Source organism: Triplophysa rosa, linkage group LG22 (genome assembly GCF_024868665.1).
Source record: "Triplophysa rosa linkage group LG22, Trosa_1v2, whole genome shotgun sequence".
NCBI classification, from domain to species: Eukaryota; Metazoa; Chordata; class Actinopteri; order Cypriniformes; family Nemacheilidae; genus Triplophysa; species Triplophysa rosa.
In genome coordinates, this window is record NC_079911.1 from 6,078,491 (window position 1) to 6,095,345 (window position 16,855).

At 37.8% G+C, this 16,855-nt stretch overlaps 1 protein-coding gene across 1 annotated transcript in view; it reads left to right on the forward strand.

Annotated features, from left to right (window-relative positions):
* sardh (sarcosine dehydrogenase) overlaps nt 1-16,855 on the forward strand; it is a 57,000-nt gene that overhangs the window by 31,461 nt on the left and 8,684 nt on the right. Inside the window, exons 12-17 of the mRNA XM_057321666.1 lie at nt 1,495-1,578; nt 1,708-1,821; nt 1,907-2,045; nt 3,083-3,196; nt 3,741-3,888; nt 12,459-12,552. Coding sequence (XP_057177649.1) covers nt 1,495-1,578; nt 1,708-1,821; nt 1,907-2,045; nt 3,083-3,196; nt 3,741-3,888; nt 12,459-12,552 — 693 coding nt within the window. The remainder of the gene's footprint in view (nt 1-1,494; nt 1,579-1,707; nt 1,822-1,906; nt 2,046-3,082; nt 3,197-3,740; nt 3,889-12,458; nt 12,553-16,855) is intronic.

A 16,855-nucleotide genomic window follows, 5' to 3' on the forward strand; every position in this document is an offset into this window, starting at 1 on the left:
AAATCTAAAAAGCTAATTTAAAATATGAACAAAACTACAATAAAACTAAAAACAAAACTATTAAAACTCTGGAAAGAACAGCTAAGACTTGTAATAAGTTTTCAATTTTTAGTTGAAACCAGTGTTATGTAAAATGGCCCCTAAGACCTATTTTTAGAATCCTAAAAGATTTTTATGATCAAAATCGGAAGCTTTGAAGCGCAGTCCTGCATTGTTTTCACATTTGTATGTTTTTAGCAAACAGCCTAAGTACAGGCTGTTAAGCAACTATCTTAAGCAACTATTACAAATTGTACAGTGTGCAACCAGTTTAAAAGGAATTGATCTGCGGTAGCCAACCAATCACATCTCTTTTTTCATACTTTGGCAAAGCAAAGATGCGACTAAAGTGATCGTTCACCAAAAAATACAAATTCTGTCATCATTTACTCACCCTCGTGTCATTTTACACCTGTATGACTTTATTTTTTTTGGAATACAAAAGAAGATATTTTGAAGAATGTTGTTAACTGGCCCCGATTCACTTGCATTGGTTTTGTGTCAGCGCTGTTCGTTTACCAACTTTCTTCAAAATATCTTCTTTTGTGTTCTGCGGAAGACATAAAGTCTGAATTGTTGTCTGATTCGTTTTTTGCTTCTACAGTAGAAACTTTTGCCTCTCCTTTTCTTTTCAGTGCCCATCACCGCCCAAGTGTATATTTTGACACATGCATCTATAAATTCCTCTGTTAAGTAAGCATGGACCAAAAGTACCCTGGTGGCTTATTGGCATGGCAACAGCAGCCAAATTAATCATAGCAAATATTTTTAGCCCCGGAAAATTACAGAACGCTTCCATTATCATTATACCAAACAATAAATAATAGGATTTCATGCTGGATAAGACCAGCTGCTGCGTGACTCATGTTTCATACTTCAATCCTGGACACAAACGTATGGACTTCAGAAACCCAGAAGGCAAATTGCCTAGCAACCGGCTGTTTCTCAGGCCTGAGCAAGAGCACAAAAATCTGATGGTGTGCGGGGGATCGAGAAAGAGGGTGGACCCATTCCTCCTTTTTGTTTGGAACTCAGAAATAGTCAGAGAAATCGTGACAGGCTATTTTTTGAAGTGAGGAAACAGTGCTCCCAAATAAAAAGGGTGTTGCATTCATAAGTCCCTATTGTAAGAAATAAATTTAACTCATAACTTGTCGCATCTTTTAGACATGGACAATGATAATAGTTTCTGCAAGTTCTTGAATAAAGATGTACTGTTCTTTTTTATGTCATTTTATGAAAAAAAGAAATTTAGAAATGTATAAAATATTAAATTTCTAAAATGGAAAGGAAAGGAGATTTTCACCTGGCTGACAATAATGTGTAGAAATGTCATTTGTCAAATACTAATTTTTCATTTGAACTATCGTGGTTGTCAATGACAGAGAGTTTAGCATTAATTGTATAATTTTGGTTGCGATACCGTGTTTACTTGATGGTTTTGTTGTGTAACAGGTACTGCAGGATCAGAGTTGTGTGTTTCAAGAGAGGCACGGCTGGGAGAGACCAGGCTGGTTTAATCGAGACGGTTCTGCACCAGTAAGAAACACAACAACGCAAGCGCACGTACAAAAAGACACGCTGTTACATAAGCGGGACAGAAATAACTGTGCATTTATTGTAGCAGAAATAACCACTGAGGTCTGTTAATTTCTTCTATTATTTTAGGTTTTGGATTATGATTACTACGGTGCCTACGATGTGCCCAAAAACACTGCTTACAAATACAACAAGCTGCTCGGCAATGAGTACACCTTTGACTTTCCTCCACATCATGATGTGGTGAGCGAATAATTCTGTGTATGTGTGTAACTAGTTAAAGTTCTCATGCTGTATGTCTGAAGAGAGTGTTTGTGTTTCTTTTCAGATTCGGGCCGAGTGTGTCACCTGCCGGAATGCTGTGGCTGTCTTTGACATGTCTTATTTTGGGAAATTTTACCTGACTGGTCCGGATGCGAAGAAAGCAGCTGATTGGCTGTTTACAGCTGTTGTCAACAAAGCACCAGGTGAGAGTGGCCATGATAAATTGTAGAGATGCACTGATGCATTTCAATTTAGCCAATTATTCGCAATGATATCTGCCGATACAGATTCTGAAGATTAAATTAATATTTCTTAACTTTTTTAATGTTACTAATTCATATAATAACTATTCATATTGAACATAAAATGATGTTTCTTAACATTTTCTAGGTACAGGGCACAAATTTATTGTATTTTCCTGTCCTCTTTTAAATGGATATATCAGCCCTGATCATCAGCTGTTTTTTTAAAGGGGTCATATGACACGTTTAAAATTAATATTATCGTTTGTTTTAGATGTAATACAATGTTTATACACGATTTAAGGTTCAAAACGCTGTATTTTCCACATACCGTGCATGTTTGTATCTCCTCTTTGCCCCGCCTCTCTGAAACGCACAGATTTGTATCAAAGCTCATCGCTCTGAAAAGCGAGGTGTGCTATGATTGGCCAGTTAACCAGTGCGTAGTGATTGGTCGAATACTGCAAGCGTGTGACAGAAATGTAACGCCTCTTACCATATTTGGAACATCCCAAAGCAATTGTACTGACAGGTACACCCACCTTACTTGAGTATACATTTGGGCAATCTTAGTCAAATCATACTACGAACTGACGTAGATTTGTGGGGGTGTGGTTACACGAGGCGTTTCAGGCAGGTCTGGGTGAGCATTCACTTTTAGATAGAATGCATCTTTTGTTTAATTTTTGCAATTTTACGTGCACGGGCAACTTATAACACACCAAAGACACAGAAAAACACTTATTCGCATCATATGACCCCTTTAAACCATCGACCGATACCGATTATTGGCAGATATATATCAGTGCATCTCTATAAAGTAGCTGTCTGTCTGTGTTTTTTTTTTTGTCGGACAGAAAGTTTGTATCTGTATTTTGTATTTTGACTGGCTGTGTAATAGTTTAGTGGTTGTTGATGTATTATACAGTAGTCTCGTATTATTTTTTAAATCTCATTCTGATAGTCTAAGTTCATGAAGCTCATGTTTTGTCCTTCAGGCTCTACAGTGTACACCTGCATGTTAAACAAGAAAGGCGGAGTCGAATCTGACCTTACAGTCAGTCGTTTGGAGCCCGGAGCCGCCCACCTTCCTCTGACACCCGAATCTACCGGTAAACAGAACGGATAGGCTTTTATTCAGGATTATAGCGGAGGTAACACATGTTTCTGCCAATCTCATATTAATCTTGAGTACCTGTAGAGTAGTACTGCATACTATATCTTTGAAGAGTATTTAGCTTGATCGCATTTATAAAAACAGATACAGATACTGCTGTACGATTATTTCCGAAAACAGACGAGGTCCTGGAGGCGTGCAGGGTGGAACTAAAGCACGAGCACACAATACATCATCGCATTATCCCTGCATAACTGTTAATTCACTTTAAGTTTGTGTGGTGTACCTTATGCACGTATGCACCGATTGCCAACAAAACACAGACATATGATTCAGTTTCACTAACTACGTCATACGTCCATCTCGTTTTTTGACAAGTTGACCATGTTAAGCATGAGAAGCCAGCACGTTTAACAGTGTAAAGAAGTCAGAATGCATGAAATAGCATGTTAACCCCGCTTTAAAGAAACAGGACAGTACAATGTGTTATGAGGTATCTTAGGTTTATATTCACTTCATTGTGTATATGTGTCTTCAAGGTGATGCGTACTACCTGGCCATAGGAGGTGGTGTGGCCCAGCATAACTGGAGTCACATTCAGACAGCGCTGCAGGACCAGGGCTTCCGCTGCACACTGATAGACCACACTGAAGACATGGGCATGATCAGCATACAGGGACCCAAGAGGTTGGAAAGACATTCAATTCAGATTTATTTATAGACCCTTTCATCGGACGTGTGCGCGCCTGACCCCCACTTAACTTCTGGTTTGTGTTTGGCTAGTGACTAATAATATAACTATTTATATTTTATCTAATTTATGTTAATATTAATTTGTATTTAATAATTTTATTAAATAAACTATTTGTTGAAAACAAACTGTATGGTACATTGACATCTCGCGGTTGAGCTTGGTATCGGAGTCTAAATTCAAAATATTGGAGAGACGAGTTTAGCCAAGCAACTGTTCTTCTCGGTTTCTTTTGATTGTTATCAGAAATAATCTACAGGCATTTGGGAATGTGTACCTGAAGTTAAGTTGGGGTCACAAAAGTGCGCATGCGCAGTAATGTTTGTTTATGTTGTTAAGATGATGTTGTTGTTAATGTTTGTTTATGTTGTTTACGTCTATAAAGCACTCTTTCAGTGCACATGGAAGCAACATTACAATTGTGTCTGCAGAGTGAGCAAACTAAAGGAAGCTGTCAAAGAATTAAAAACTTATTTAAAAACGTTTATGTTTAGTACAAAAACTGCCATGATCAGATGTGACTAGTACTAGTTCTGTTGGAAACAAAACACACCAATATTAACTTAAAAGCGATTCACTTACTGTAATTAAAATAATAGTACCGTATATAAGGCAAGTTTTATTAAGCGGTTTATGCATTGAAGTAGGTGAACACTGAAGACGAATCTTTATTCTAGACTTGGTTCTAGACCTAAATAAGACAAAACATTTGTCTTTTTGGCCAACTTCTAGACATCCAAAAAAGGTAGAAAGTCAGATGTTTTTTTAGGAGATGAATTTAAATTGACTTTCGTTGTTATTAACATGTTACATTGTAATTACGTATGTATAAGCAGGTTGAATTTAATGCCTGTTGCGGATGTTTAGACCAAACCGTTTTTATAGCAATAATGACAGACCCCTGTCTTCAGCAGGGGGTCTATCATCCCTAGGGTGTCCATGGTGGTACTGCTGGGGGGTCCTCCGATTGTTGTTTGATATTAAAAATGTTATTCTGAAAAATGTTTGGAAATAAACAAAATTACAATAACAAGTTAACTAAAATAAAAGAATATTTAAATGAAAATGTACTGTGATGTAAACATCTTAACAAGGGATCCCTTCTGCATGTCCATCCGGGGGTCCTTGAAAAAAGGTCGAAACCCTCTGATATATTCAATAAATATGGAGACCCTTTAGGGACATGGTGGTGGAATAAATATAAAGAGAATAAAGGGAAGAGAAAATTATTTGTAAAGATTTTGCGTTATCTCGCAAATTTTTTGCGTTCTCTCGTAAAACTTTTGTGTTCTCTAGCAAAGATATTCGCGTTATCGAGAAACATTGCGTTTCCTCGCAAAACTTTTGTGATATCTCGCAAAACATTCTGGGAGTTCCGACAAACACTTTATGTTAAAAGTTTGAGACTAGCTCCGTACATAAACATTGGTCTATAGTCGCAGATTCCCGGACCAATGACTCGAGAGCTAAACGTTGTTATAACACAAATGACACTCATTCTATTTAATGTAAACCATGAGCTACAACTTCATTTTCCACAAATCGAGCCTTGTATTGATCTCAGGCGACAGCCGGCTGAGACAAAACCGGAGGTATCGCCTGCAAAGTGAAAAACCCAAAGATCATTAGGCTACTAAAAATAGTAATTAACTTCAGTGCTACATGCTGTAGTATAACTAAAACCAGTTTAAATTCAGCAAGAGAGCATCTATGTGTAAACTGAATTTGGTGACACTACAGTGTGTGACACTGAAGTTATAATGACGTGTAGTAATGTTTTTTGGGTTTACAGTCACTTTGCAGATGGTCCTTTCGGACTTGTCCATGTCGCCTGCTCATATAGAGATCAGTTTATATTATAAGACTCGTTTTCATGTAGACTAGGTTGTAGATCCTTGTCTAAGGAGTTATGTGTTATTTGTGTTATAACAACGTTTAGCTCATGAGTTATTGGTCTGGGAATCTACTATGAACCGCATTGTTAATGTACGGAGCGGGACAACAAGACGTGTTTGTCCGAAATCACAGAATGTTTTGCGAGAGAATGCAGATCACAACAGTAGAAAACAGCAGTGCTTCAAATGAGCAGTAGTTACTAACAGAGATCTGCATGTGTTGATCCAGCTCAGTGTGAAATGCTTGGGAATGATTCATGATAAATAAAGATGGAATGTCAGACTACTGTAAGTTTTATATCTGGCCTTTTCCACATGAGAGGCCTTTTTAAAGCAGTATATAGAAGGTTAATTTTGACTACATTTTGGCAAACTCTATCCATTTTGAAACGTAATAAGCATATTTATTATTGTTTCGTGATGTATTTACCAGTTGTATATTGATTGTTTTCATTTGTCAAGACAATTATTTCTGTCAACCAAAAAAGCTACCTATAATGTTAATAGAAGGACAGCGATTGGCCGATAAGAATGTTTTTTCCAGATTTACGAAGGATGTTAATCCAGGAACACATTCTGCTTGCGTAAATCACATTCAGCATATTCTGCCAGGTCATGTTAGTTTGTGCATGTGGAAACATTATTTGGGGTTTATGACTGTTCTGGGGTTTCATAAGATGCTGTGTATTGGGCTAAAATGTTATGAGCTGTAGGCTTGTGTGCATATTGAAATGATCCCAGTCGGGGCGGAAGTGAGATTTATGAGTTATGAGAGTAAATGACAGCTTGCTTACGTCAAAAATATTCCCACACTGATTATTAACGATAAACCATTACAACCATTTAAAGGTTGTGATTCAAATTCTCCTAAAAATGAAAATGTTGTCATCATTTACTCTCGCCCTCTTGTCATTTCTAACCTGCAGAACACAAAAGAATGCTGGTAACCAAACAACGGTGGTTGTCCCATTGACTTGCATTTGTTTTGTCTCCATACAATAGAAGTGAATGGGTACCACCGTTGTTCGATCACCAACATTCTTCTAAATATCTTCTTTTGTGTTCTGCGGGAGAAAGAAGGTCATAGAGGTTTGAAATGACAAGAGGGTGAAGAAATGATGACAGAATTTTCATTTTTGGGTGAACTATCTCTTCAAGTACATTTTCATGTGTATTCTCTTAGTGACAGTTCAAAGGTTAATCTGCATTTCTCGGGTTGTGACATTTTACTGTTATTACCGAAATTACTGTTGGTGTTTGCTTCAGTCATTTGTGTAGATCAGTGGTTCTCAAACTTTTTCGTTGTAAGGCCCCCTTTGTGTAGGGTGCATCGTTTTGCGGCCCCCAAATAAACATATAATCTCAAAATATACCTAAATAGATTTATAATCTTAAATTTAGAATTTTAATTAAACCAAAAACATATGCCGGTATACAGTGCTGGAAACTTAATTATTTTGTTTGGTGGTCTAATTTTTCTAATGTTTGATTCCATAAAATGAATGATACATTTCTATATTTAAATAAAATGCCACAAAATCTGTGGCCCCCCATGATCCATCTTGGGGCCCCCCCAGGAGGCTTCGGCCCCCAGTTTGAGAACCACTGGTATGGATAACACATTTCTAGAAATCCGTAGAAATAAGCCATGCAGTGGTGTTGGCAGCTCTTTACTTGTCTCCCTCAAATAGAAACCACATAAATACTAGTCAATGTAATTAGTGCGCAAAATGACATTTTTTAAATCAAACATTGTTTAGTCGACCCTATGACTACTCTGTTGAAAATACATTGTTTTGCACGGCCCTAAAAAATCAGAGAAAGCGTACAGTGTGCAAAAGGATCTATGCTTGGGATTCATGGGACGTATAATGATTCTTGTTCAGAGTCCTCCTGTCACTATCAGACTCAGTCAGGCTGCTGAACTCTCTCGCTTGGGTAAATAAGACTAATGGTGTTTGTCTGGTGTTCATTACTGATGCCGTAGCTGGTGTGGCCATTTAATCTCTTCCCGTCGTCTTCCTCTCACTGATAAAATATGAATAAAACGCTGACTGCATTTGCGGGAAGGCAATACACTTTAAACTCAACAGAAAAATGAGGAATGAGACTGAGGGTTAGATGACGAGTCCTCTAAACGTAACGCTACAGTCGTAAGTGGACAGAGTTTCTGCATGTGTGAGGGTTCCCGGTCATGTATGCATTAGAAGGCAGCTGTCTATGTAGGCAGCTCACTGGTCACTTAAGTGCATGTCTTATTTCTACGTATTTCTTTCAAAGAATATCAAGCAATGTTGAGTAAACGTTATGTGTGTGTTGGTTGAGCGCTTCGCTTGTGTTCAGATTGCTCATGGTAAACGGTGATTTCATTAGGACTTTATCTGATCCTCGTTTAGACTGACACCTCTAAAGGAAACGTAGAGCGGCTAATTAGATTCACACACACACGCGCACACGCGCACACACACACACACACACACACACACTCACACACACACACACACACACACACACACACACTGTATAATTACAATGGCTGTTTGTCTCTGAGGTTTCAGTGGGTGGAGAGCTGTAAACTTTTTTCTTTATTACCTCAAGTCCGTCCACACACACACACAGACACACAAATGATGCATGCTTTCAGAAACGTGTCATTCCACCTTCATCATTTCCCTCCTCTTCCATTACATTTCTCTACTATTACCTTTCCAATTTTTGTACCTGTCTTTCTCTCTTCGTCTGCTCTACCCACACGGACGTGTTTTTTCTGTGTGGCTGTTGCTGTAAGATAACTGTACTCTGTGTTACTCGTAAGCATGAGGCAGAACACACGTTTGTTCCTGAGCAAACATTCGTCAGGCCTACAGCTGCCTTTGGTCGCATCTTACACACACACACACACACACACACACACACACACACACACAAAACACACACACACACACACACACACACACACACACGGTAGTGCAAAACAGGGCAAGCTGTTCCTGTCATACTAAATGATGCTGATAGTGCATGTCCATCACACACACCTAGGAAGACAGGCGGTCAGGTGAGGGCTGCAGGTTTCCAAAAAAGATCTTGCATCAGAGTAAAAACATTACATTTACAATAGAAAAATATAGCATTTTTACATTGACATTAAGATATTGTGATTATAGTCACAGCTGAAGAGTATGCAAAGTGACTATGTTCACAATATAGCAGAGTCTCGTGTGCTTTAAAGGTCCACTGTATTAAATCTAGCGACATCTAGAGGTGAGGTTGCGAATTGCAACCAGCGGCTCACTCCCCCTCCCTTTTGAAGCACTACGGTGGCTGACACAGGGCTAAGATGTCATCACTTTTTCACTTCTTTGCCGAAGGAGATAACGTATTTACGAAACATGCTCTGTAGAGCAGTTTGTCCGTTTAGGGCTACTGTAGAAACAACATTGTGAACTTCATGTAAGGGGACCCGCTGTGTATGTAGATAGAAATAGCTCATTCTAAGGTAATAAAAACACAACGCATCATCATGTAAGGTCTTTATACACCTCTGAAGACATACAGTAGGTATGTATATTATATTGCATTTCTGTCAACACACTTGACCTTAAACGCTTTATTGGTGGGTTAACACATTAACATAGTGAGAACAAAAGCTACTATTAGAGGTTTTAATTATTCGGTTTATTATTCGTTCAGCACTACTCTTCTGGTGGAAGATTTATTTCCTGACACACTGTAAAAAAATCCCCAATTTCAGCTGCCTTAAATTTTGTAGTTAAATCAAATTAGCTTTATGAGTCAATTCAACTTAATTATACTGAACTGACTTAAAAATATAGTTGTATTTTAATTTTTTTAAGTCTGTTCAATATTATTTGTTTCATTGACTCAGAAAAATTTAATGAAGCTGTTTACATTTTTAAAGAGTAAATCATTTGTGATTTTGAAAGTCCTACTTTGGTTTATGGAGTGTCCAACAACAAGTTTACGTACATACACGGTGTAAAAACACTTGAATTTTCTAATAATAGGCAGTTATTGTTACCTTACTACTTGACTGACTCTCAAATGATTCGTTCGTTGATTCATCTGTCTAACACCCTCTTTTGTGTCAGCCTACTCTGATCTCTGGTCTACCCCGTGCAGTGTCGCAAACGGAATGTAGGCGGGCATTACACCGAGTGACGCAAATCTGACCCGGAACTGAAATTAAAACGACAGACGACTCATTCGCGTGATTCAGAGTCGACTCCTTGTTTCCCTCACCAATAACTTTGTTATTCGTTCACTTTCGGCTTTACAACTTGGCAGACTGCTAACATTCACACAAGGACATTGTAATATGTACTCTTTAAGTTGTTTTTTTACAGTGCATATAAACTGTAGAAAATAGAAAGAACTAGCGTAAAGGAACTGTGACGTAAAAACACAAAATTGTTGTCACAAAAAACTGTTGTCAGGGCTGTTGTGGCCTAATGGTTAGAGAGTCGGACTCGTGACAGGGCCGGCGGGTAACAACTGAGGTGCCCTTGAGCAAGGCACCTTACCCCTACTTGCTCCCCGGGCGCTGCAGTGATAGCTGCCCACTGCTCCGGGGGTACGTGTGTTCACTACTCTCTGGATGGGTTAAATGCAGAGGTCACATTTCGTTGCCTTGTACCTTCGTACATGTGCAATGACAATAAATTGAATCTAAAATCTAAATCTAAAAAAATCTAAAATGTACAACAAAAAATATGCAAAATCTACATATACATTTTTTTATAGATATTGTGAATATAGTCACAGCTGATGGGTGTGCAAAGTGACTATATTCACAGTATAGCACAGTCTCATGTGCCTTATTAATAGGTTGCCACATTAACATGTTGAGAACAGAGGTTATTATTGTTTTGAACAGTTTATTTATTCTTGTTTATTTAAACTGTATCAATCTGTTTGTTTGTTTATTTTATTTAATTGAAAATCTTTGTTCAGTTCTGTTCTTCTGCTGGAAGGTTTAGTCCCCTGACATGTAATGTTAAAATGCTACAGTAGGTGAAGATGTGCAATATTGTGTAAATAGTGTAGTACTACTAGTGTTGCTTTCGTCAACGAAAATTATGACGAAATATGGTCGTCAACGAACCTTTATCACGTGACGAAAACGAGATGAGACGCAACGTAAATGCTGGTCATGTGACGATGACTATAATTAAATGTATAATGCAATATTGTTGATGAATAAAAACGAGACTAAATGTGGTTTACAAAATAAAAACTAATGCGACTAAACGAAATGTTATAACGTTATTTCGTCTGATGCTTTAACCTAGATGCGGAGTGGAATCCTGTTATTTAAATGTCATCTGGCTGTTCTGCGTGTCTGAGTGAATTATGTGCACAGTTTAAAATACAACACGAGTGATGGTCGAGGATTTATCTGCGTCTGCTCTGTATGAGGACATGAACACATGAACTTCATCTCCAGAGTTTCTCTGAGGGTTTATTTTACGAGCGTTTACTGTTTGAGTGAAGCTATCGGCAAACACAAAAACTCAAGCGTCTTCCCAAAGACCCGTCAAAATAAAAGTCCCGTTAAATTGAACACTCCGACAAAAATACTTTAGTTAACTATAATAACTTTAAACCTCTCTAGCTCCAGTGCTATGTGCAAAATAGTCTGCATTAATTTACTGCATTCTGTATGCTACTACAGGGCACTGAGGGCAGTCACTCTTTTCCTGTTGGTTCTTTGCAATGCTGGCAAATGCAACCTTCCAGTTGACTTGCGAAATCACTTCCATTTGTTTTATTAATAAAGGATATTGGAAGTAAAATCGGTCTGGGTTATGACAAATACTTTGATTTTAATAGTCACACAGCAAGAAAAAGAAAATTTGTATAGGAAAAAAGATGCATCGAGAATCGTTTTATCGTCGCATCGCAGCCCTCTAAATCGTAATCGAATCGCATTGTAATGTGCCTAGAGATTCCCACCCCTACCGATGGCCTTAAATTCAAATCAGACGTCTTCCGTGCCTGGAATGGATGTATTCTGAGTCTATAAGGTAACAATAATATAATAAGATAACCTTGTTTGAAATAGGTTTGGCTAAAAGAAAATTTTTGGGTTAAATAGAATTGCATTACTAAAATAAGACTAAAATACATATTTCATTGACTAAAACTAGACTAAAATGTCATCAGTTTTCATCGACTAAAACTAGACGAAAATAGTCATGGATAATTCTGACTAAAATAAGACTAAAATGCTCAGACTTTTAGTCGACTGAAACTTGACTAGACTAAAAAGAGTATGAACGTGACTAAAACTATTAAAAACTAAAATGACAGCTTGACACAAAGACTAGACTAAAACTAAAATTAAAACAGGCCGCCAAAAACAACACTAAGTACTACCGACCAATCAGCATTCAGGACCAGAACTATCCATTTCATAATTATTTATAAATGTATTTATAAATATAATGATATTTTAATATATGAAGTATACTAAGGGAAATATGCCATTTTAGGTAGTTATGTTGTTATTCTTGTATGTGTAAATAATAATGAGAGACGAGACCGAATGCAACACTGGCAGTGAAGTCTAAATGTGCTTTGTGTGTTCACAGTCGAGAGCTCTTACATGAAGTGTTGGACACCGACCTCAGCAATGATGCGTTTCCCTTCTCTACACACAAGATCGTGAATGCTGCTGGACACAAGGTAAGGTCTCTCTCGCCTTTTCGTTCTGTGCCTAAAGGTTTTTCACTTGTGCTAAGGTTTAACAATGCTGCATGGAGTGAAGCATCATGTTGACATAACCCCTGACATTGTTTTCCATGCAGGTCAAATACGAAGTTTAAACGATTTTAACTTTGCTGTTGACTTTTGAAAGCATGCCAATAAATGCTGCACAGAATTGCAGGATGTACATTGTGCATTAAATGCTTTAATGCTTGGGTCGTCAAAGGATATGGCACGTGTAGAAAACGTTGTCTGTAGTGCATCATATTGTGCTACTGGAATACTTGATTCTGATTGGTCGATTCCTCTCATCCAGTAACTCAGGCTCAGAGCCATTGAGAGAGAGAGTTCTGCCAACGGAAGTCCAAAACGCTGGAGCGTCACGTGATTCATGTAGGCCTCAGATAGTTCCAGGAAGTTATGTTTTCTCTTTACACTGCGTTCCAAATTATTATGCAAATGATATCTTTGTCTGGTTTTCCTAATTTGTCGATGCAAATGACAGTCAGTATAATTTTCAAGTAATCAACAGTTAGGGTACATTTGGAATTTTATTGAACAAACCTCCCACTGACAACAGTATTTATTTAAAAAATGAAAAACTCAAAATGCACTGTTCCAAATTATTATGCACAACAGAGTTTGAAAACATTTCATAGGTTGTAAAAAACTGAAAATGGTCATTTGTTGAATTTGCAGCATTAGGAGGTCATATTTACTGAAATCAAAAGCTATTTCAATCAAAAACATCCTAACAGGGCAAGTTACATGTTAACATAGGACCCCTTCTTTGATATCACCTTCACAATTCTTGCATCCATTGAACTTGTGAGTTTTTGGATAGTTTCTGATTGAATTTCTTTGCAGGATGTCAGAATAGCCTCCCAGAGCTGCTGTTTTGATGCTAACTGCCTCCCACCATCATAGATCTTTCGCTTGAGGATGCTCCAAAGGTTCTCAATAGGGTTGAGGTCAGGGGAGGATGGTGGCCACACCATGAGTTTCTCTCCTTTTATGCCCATAGCAGCCAATGACACAGAGGTATTCTTTGCAGCATGAGATGGTGCATTGTCATGCATGAAGATGATTTTGCTACGGAAGGCATGGTTCTTCTTTTTGTACCATGGAAGAAAGTGCTCAGTCAGAAACTCTACATACCTTGCAGAGTTCATTTTCACACCTTCAGGGACCCTAAAGGGGCCCACCAGCTGTCTCCCCATGATTCCAGCCCAAAACATGACTCCGCCACCTCCTTGCTGACGTCGCAGCCTTGTTGGGACATGGTGGCCATCCACCAACCATCCACTACTCCATCCATCTGGACCATCCAGGGTTGCACGGCACTCATCAGTAAACAAGACTGTTTGAAAATTAGTCTTCATGTATGTGTGGGCCCACTGCAACCGTTTCTGCTTGTGAGCATTGGTTAGGGGTGGCCGAATAGTAGGTTTATGCACAACTGCAAGCATCTGGAGGATCCTACACCTTGAGGTTTTCGGGACTCCCGAGGCACCAGCAGCTTCAAATACCTGTTTGCTGCTTTGCAATGGCATTTTTGCAGCTGCTCTCTTAATCCGATGAATTTGTCTGGAAGAAACCTTCCTCATTCTGCCTTTATCTGCACGAACCCTTCTGTGCTCTGAATCAGCCACAAATCTCTTCACAGTACGATGATCTCGCTTAAGTTTTCGTGAAATATCTAATGTTTTCATACCTTGTCCAAGACATTGCACTATTTGACGCTTTTCGGCAGCAGACAGATCCTTTTTCTTTCCCATATTGCTTGAAACCTGTGGCCTGCTTAATAATGTGGAACGTCCTTCTTAAGTAGTTTTCCTTTAATTGGGCTCACCTGGCAAACTACTTATCACAGGTGTCTGAGATTGATTTCAGTGATCCAAAGAGCACTGAGACACAATACCATCCATAAGTTTAATTGAACAATATAAAATTAAATGTTTACGACATTAAAAACCAATTTGCATAATAATTTGGAACGCAGTGTATATGCTTTATTTCTTTCATTTTTTTATTCATTAAATTACTTTCGTCTTTAAATGGGTTAGAAGTTTACCTCAGTTGGTCTGTTTAGTCGCAGCTCCATGCGTTACTAGTAACTTCCGGGAACTATTGAGAGCCTCTATTGTATGGGATTACTTTTGTGTCAATAAAAATGAACGCAAACTTTAAAAAAACGATAAAAAAATATACAATGAGAAAGAAAAAAAACTCTTTGATAATGAAAACAATAAACTCAATTGCAAGAATGTGACATGATTTTGAAAATAAACTGCTATTTTTCTTAGTTTCGTTTTTGAAAATAATAGTTTTGAATTAGCTGCTAGAGTTTTCATTTACGCTTCTCACGTTTTCGTTCGCCTTTCTGGCACAAATCTCACATGTGGGCGGGACTTATGGCCACTTTACTCTCATTGGTTAGTGAGATTTGGATTGACAGCTCCCTGACCAGGAAGTCGATACTGAAGAGCAATCTGCTTGGGGTTTTCAGTATTGTATTGTTTTAGTGTTTGTACTTAATTACTTTCTTATTTTGTTAGTATATTAGCAGGGTTGCCAACTTTCACGCACTTAAAAGTAGGACACGCTTCCAGGCTCTATCACGCCATAACAACAAGCCAACGTCGAGCAAATACAGGATAGCTAGCCATATTCTTTACGTGGGTTTAGAGGCTGTCAAGACAGAAGTCTATAATTTATAATTACAATGATATCAGGAAAACAAGATGCCTAGTGAGTTTTGAGGAGATATACAATAATGTGTTATGTACATTCACCATGAGTTTAAAAAGAAAGATACAGTACTTCACTTATAAGTGGACTTAAAACTGTATGCAAAAGCGACATCGTCATCCTCCTCCTCAGCTGGACACAAGTCACCATCAGGTACATTTATGTAACCAAGATAATAAAATCGCTAAACGTTTCTCTGTACAGTAACTATGCAGCAATGTTTTCATTTAGCACATTCATTTCTCACAACCCAATAATCTGTAACTGACAAAAAAATATAAAGCACACAATGAACGCGCTTAGTAAAGACAGAATTGCTACTGTACAGGAATACAACTTTAAGCGATTTTCTTTATTATCTGAATTACATTAATTTACCTGAGGCTGAGGAGGACAATGATGAGGAAGATGCTTGGATCCACACCGCGCATGATTTACCAACTTCAAATATCAATTACTAATATACTAACTAAATAAGAAAGTAGTTTTAAGTACAAACAATAAAGATAACAGCATGCAGATCGTTCTCTAAAATTCGTTGCACTGTACTGTCTTCAGTATCGACTTCCTTGGCAGGGAGCTATCAATCAAAAACTCACTAGCCAATCAGCGTAAAGCCGCCATAAGTCCTGCCTACACGTGAGATTTGTGCCAGAAAAGCGAACGAAAACTTGAGAAGCGTAAACGAAAACTTGGAAAGCGCAAATGAAAAATCTAGCAGCGAATTCAAAACTATTATTTGCAAAAACGAAACTTAGAATATTGTTAAGAAAAATAGCAGTTTATTTGAAAATCATGTCACATTCTTGCAATTGAGTTTATTGTTTTCTATATCAAAGTGTTTATTTTCTTTCTCATTGTATGTTTTTGTTCGTTTTTCAAAGTTTGCGTTCATTTTTATTGACACAAAAGGAATCCCATACCATTGCTGTGAAAAAAACTGTTCCATTGGAGTCAACGGAGTTGACGCCACTCTCTCTCTCAATGGCTCTGCTCAGGCTCAAGTTACATCAGACTTCTCATCCAGACTAATTTATCAGTTACACAAAAATAAATCAACTAATTAAATATTTAATCTCCCATCGGTATTTTGTCAAATGACTTGGGTGGCAAGTAAATGTGTAATAAGAGGGATAATGTACAGTCAGCTGTGTGTTATCGACCAGCTAACTGTGCAATTATTCCTGATGTAATGGTTTTTGTTTTTTGTTAAGTCAAACAAAGCAAACAATAGAGTGATTTTCCATGTATTGATTTTTTTATCTCACAATCTGGCAAAAATGTATTACACACTTATTTAGCCTTTGTACAGTAAAAGTACTGATACTGTAGATACGCTGTTTCTCTCACTCACCCACTCACTCCTTATAATTTATAGCTTGAGCAACTGCATATCAAATGGATATACAGGACAATGGTTTAAATAGTTAATCACGCACCATTATACCTTTATTATTTATGCATAATGTTTGAGGTTACGTAAGGGATAATGTAAACCCAGCTGTTCATTATGACAAAATAAACCCTTAAA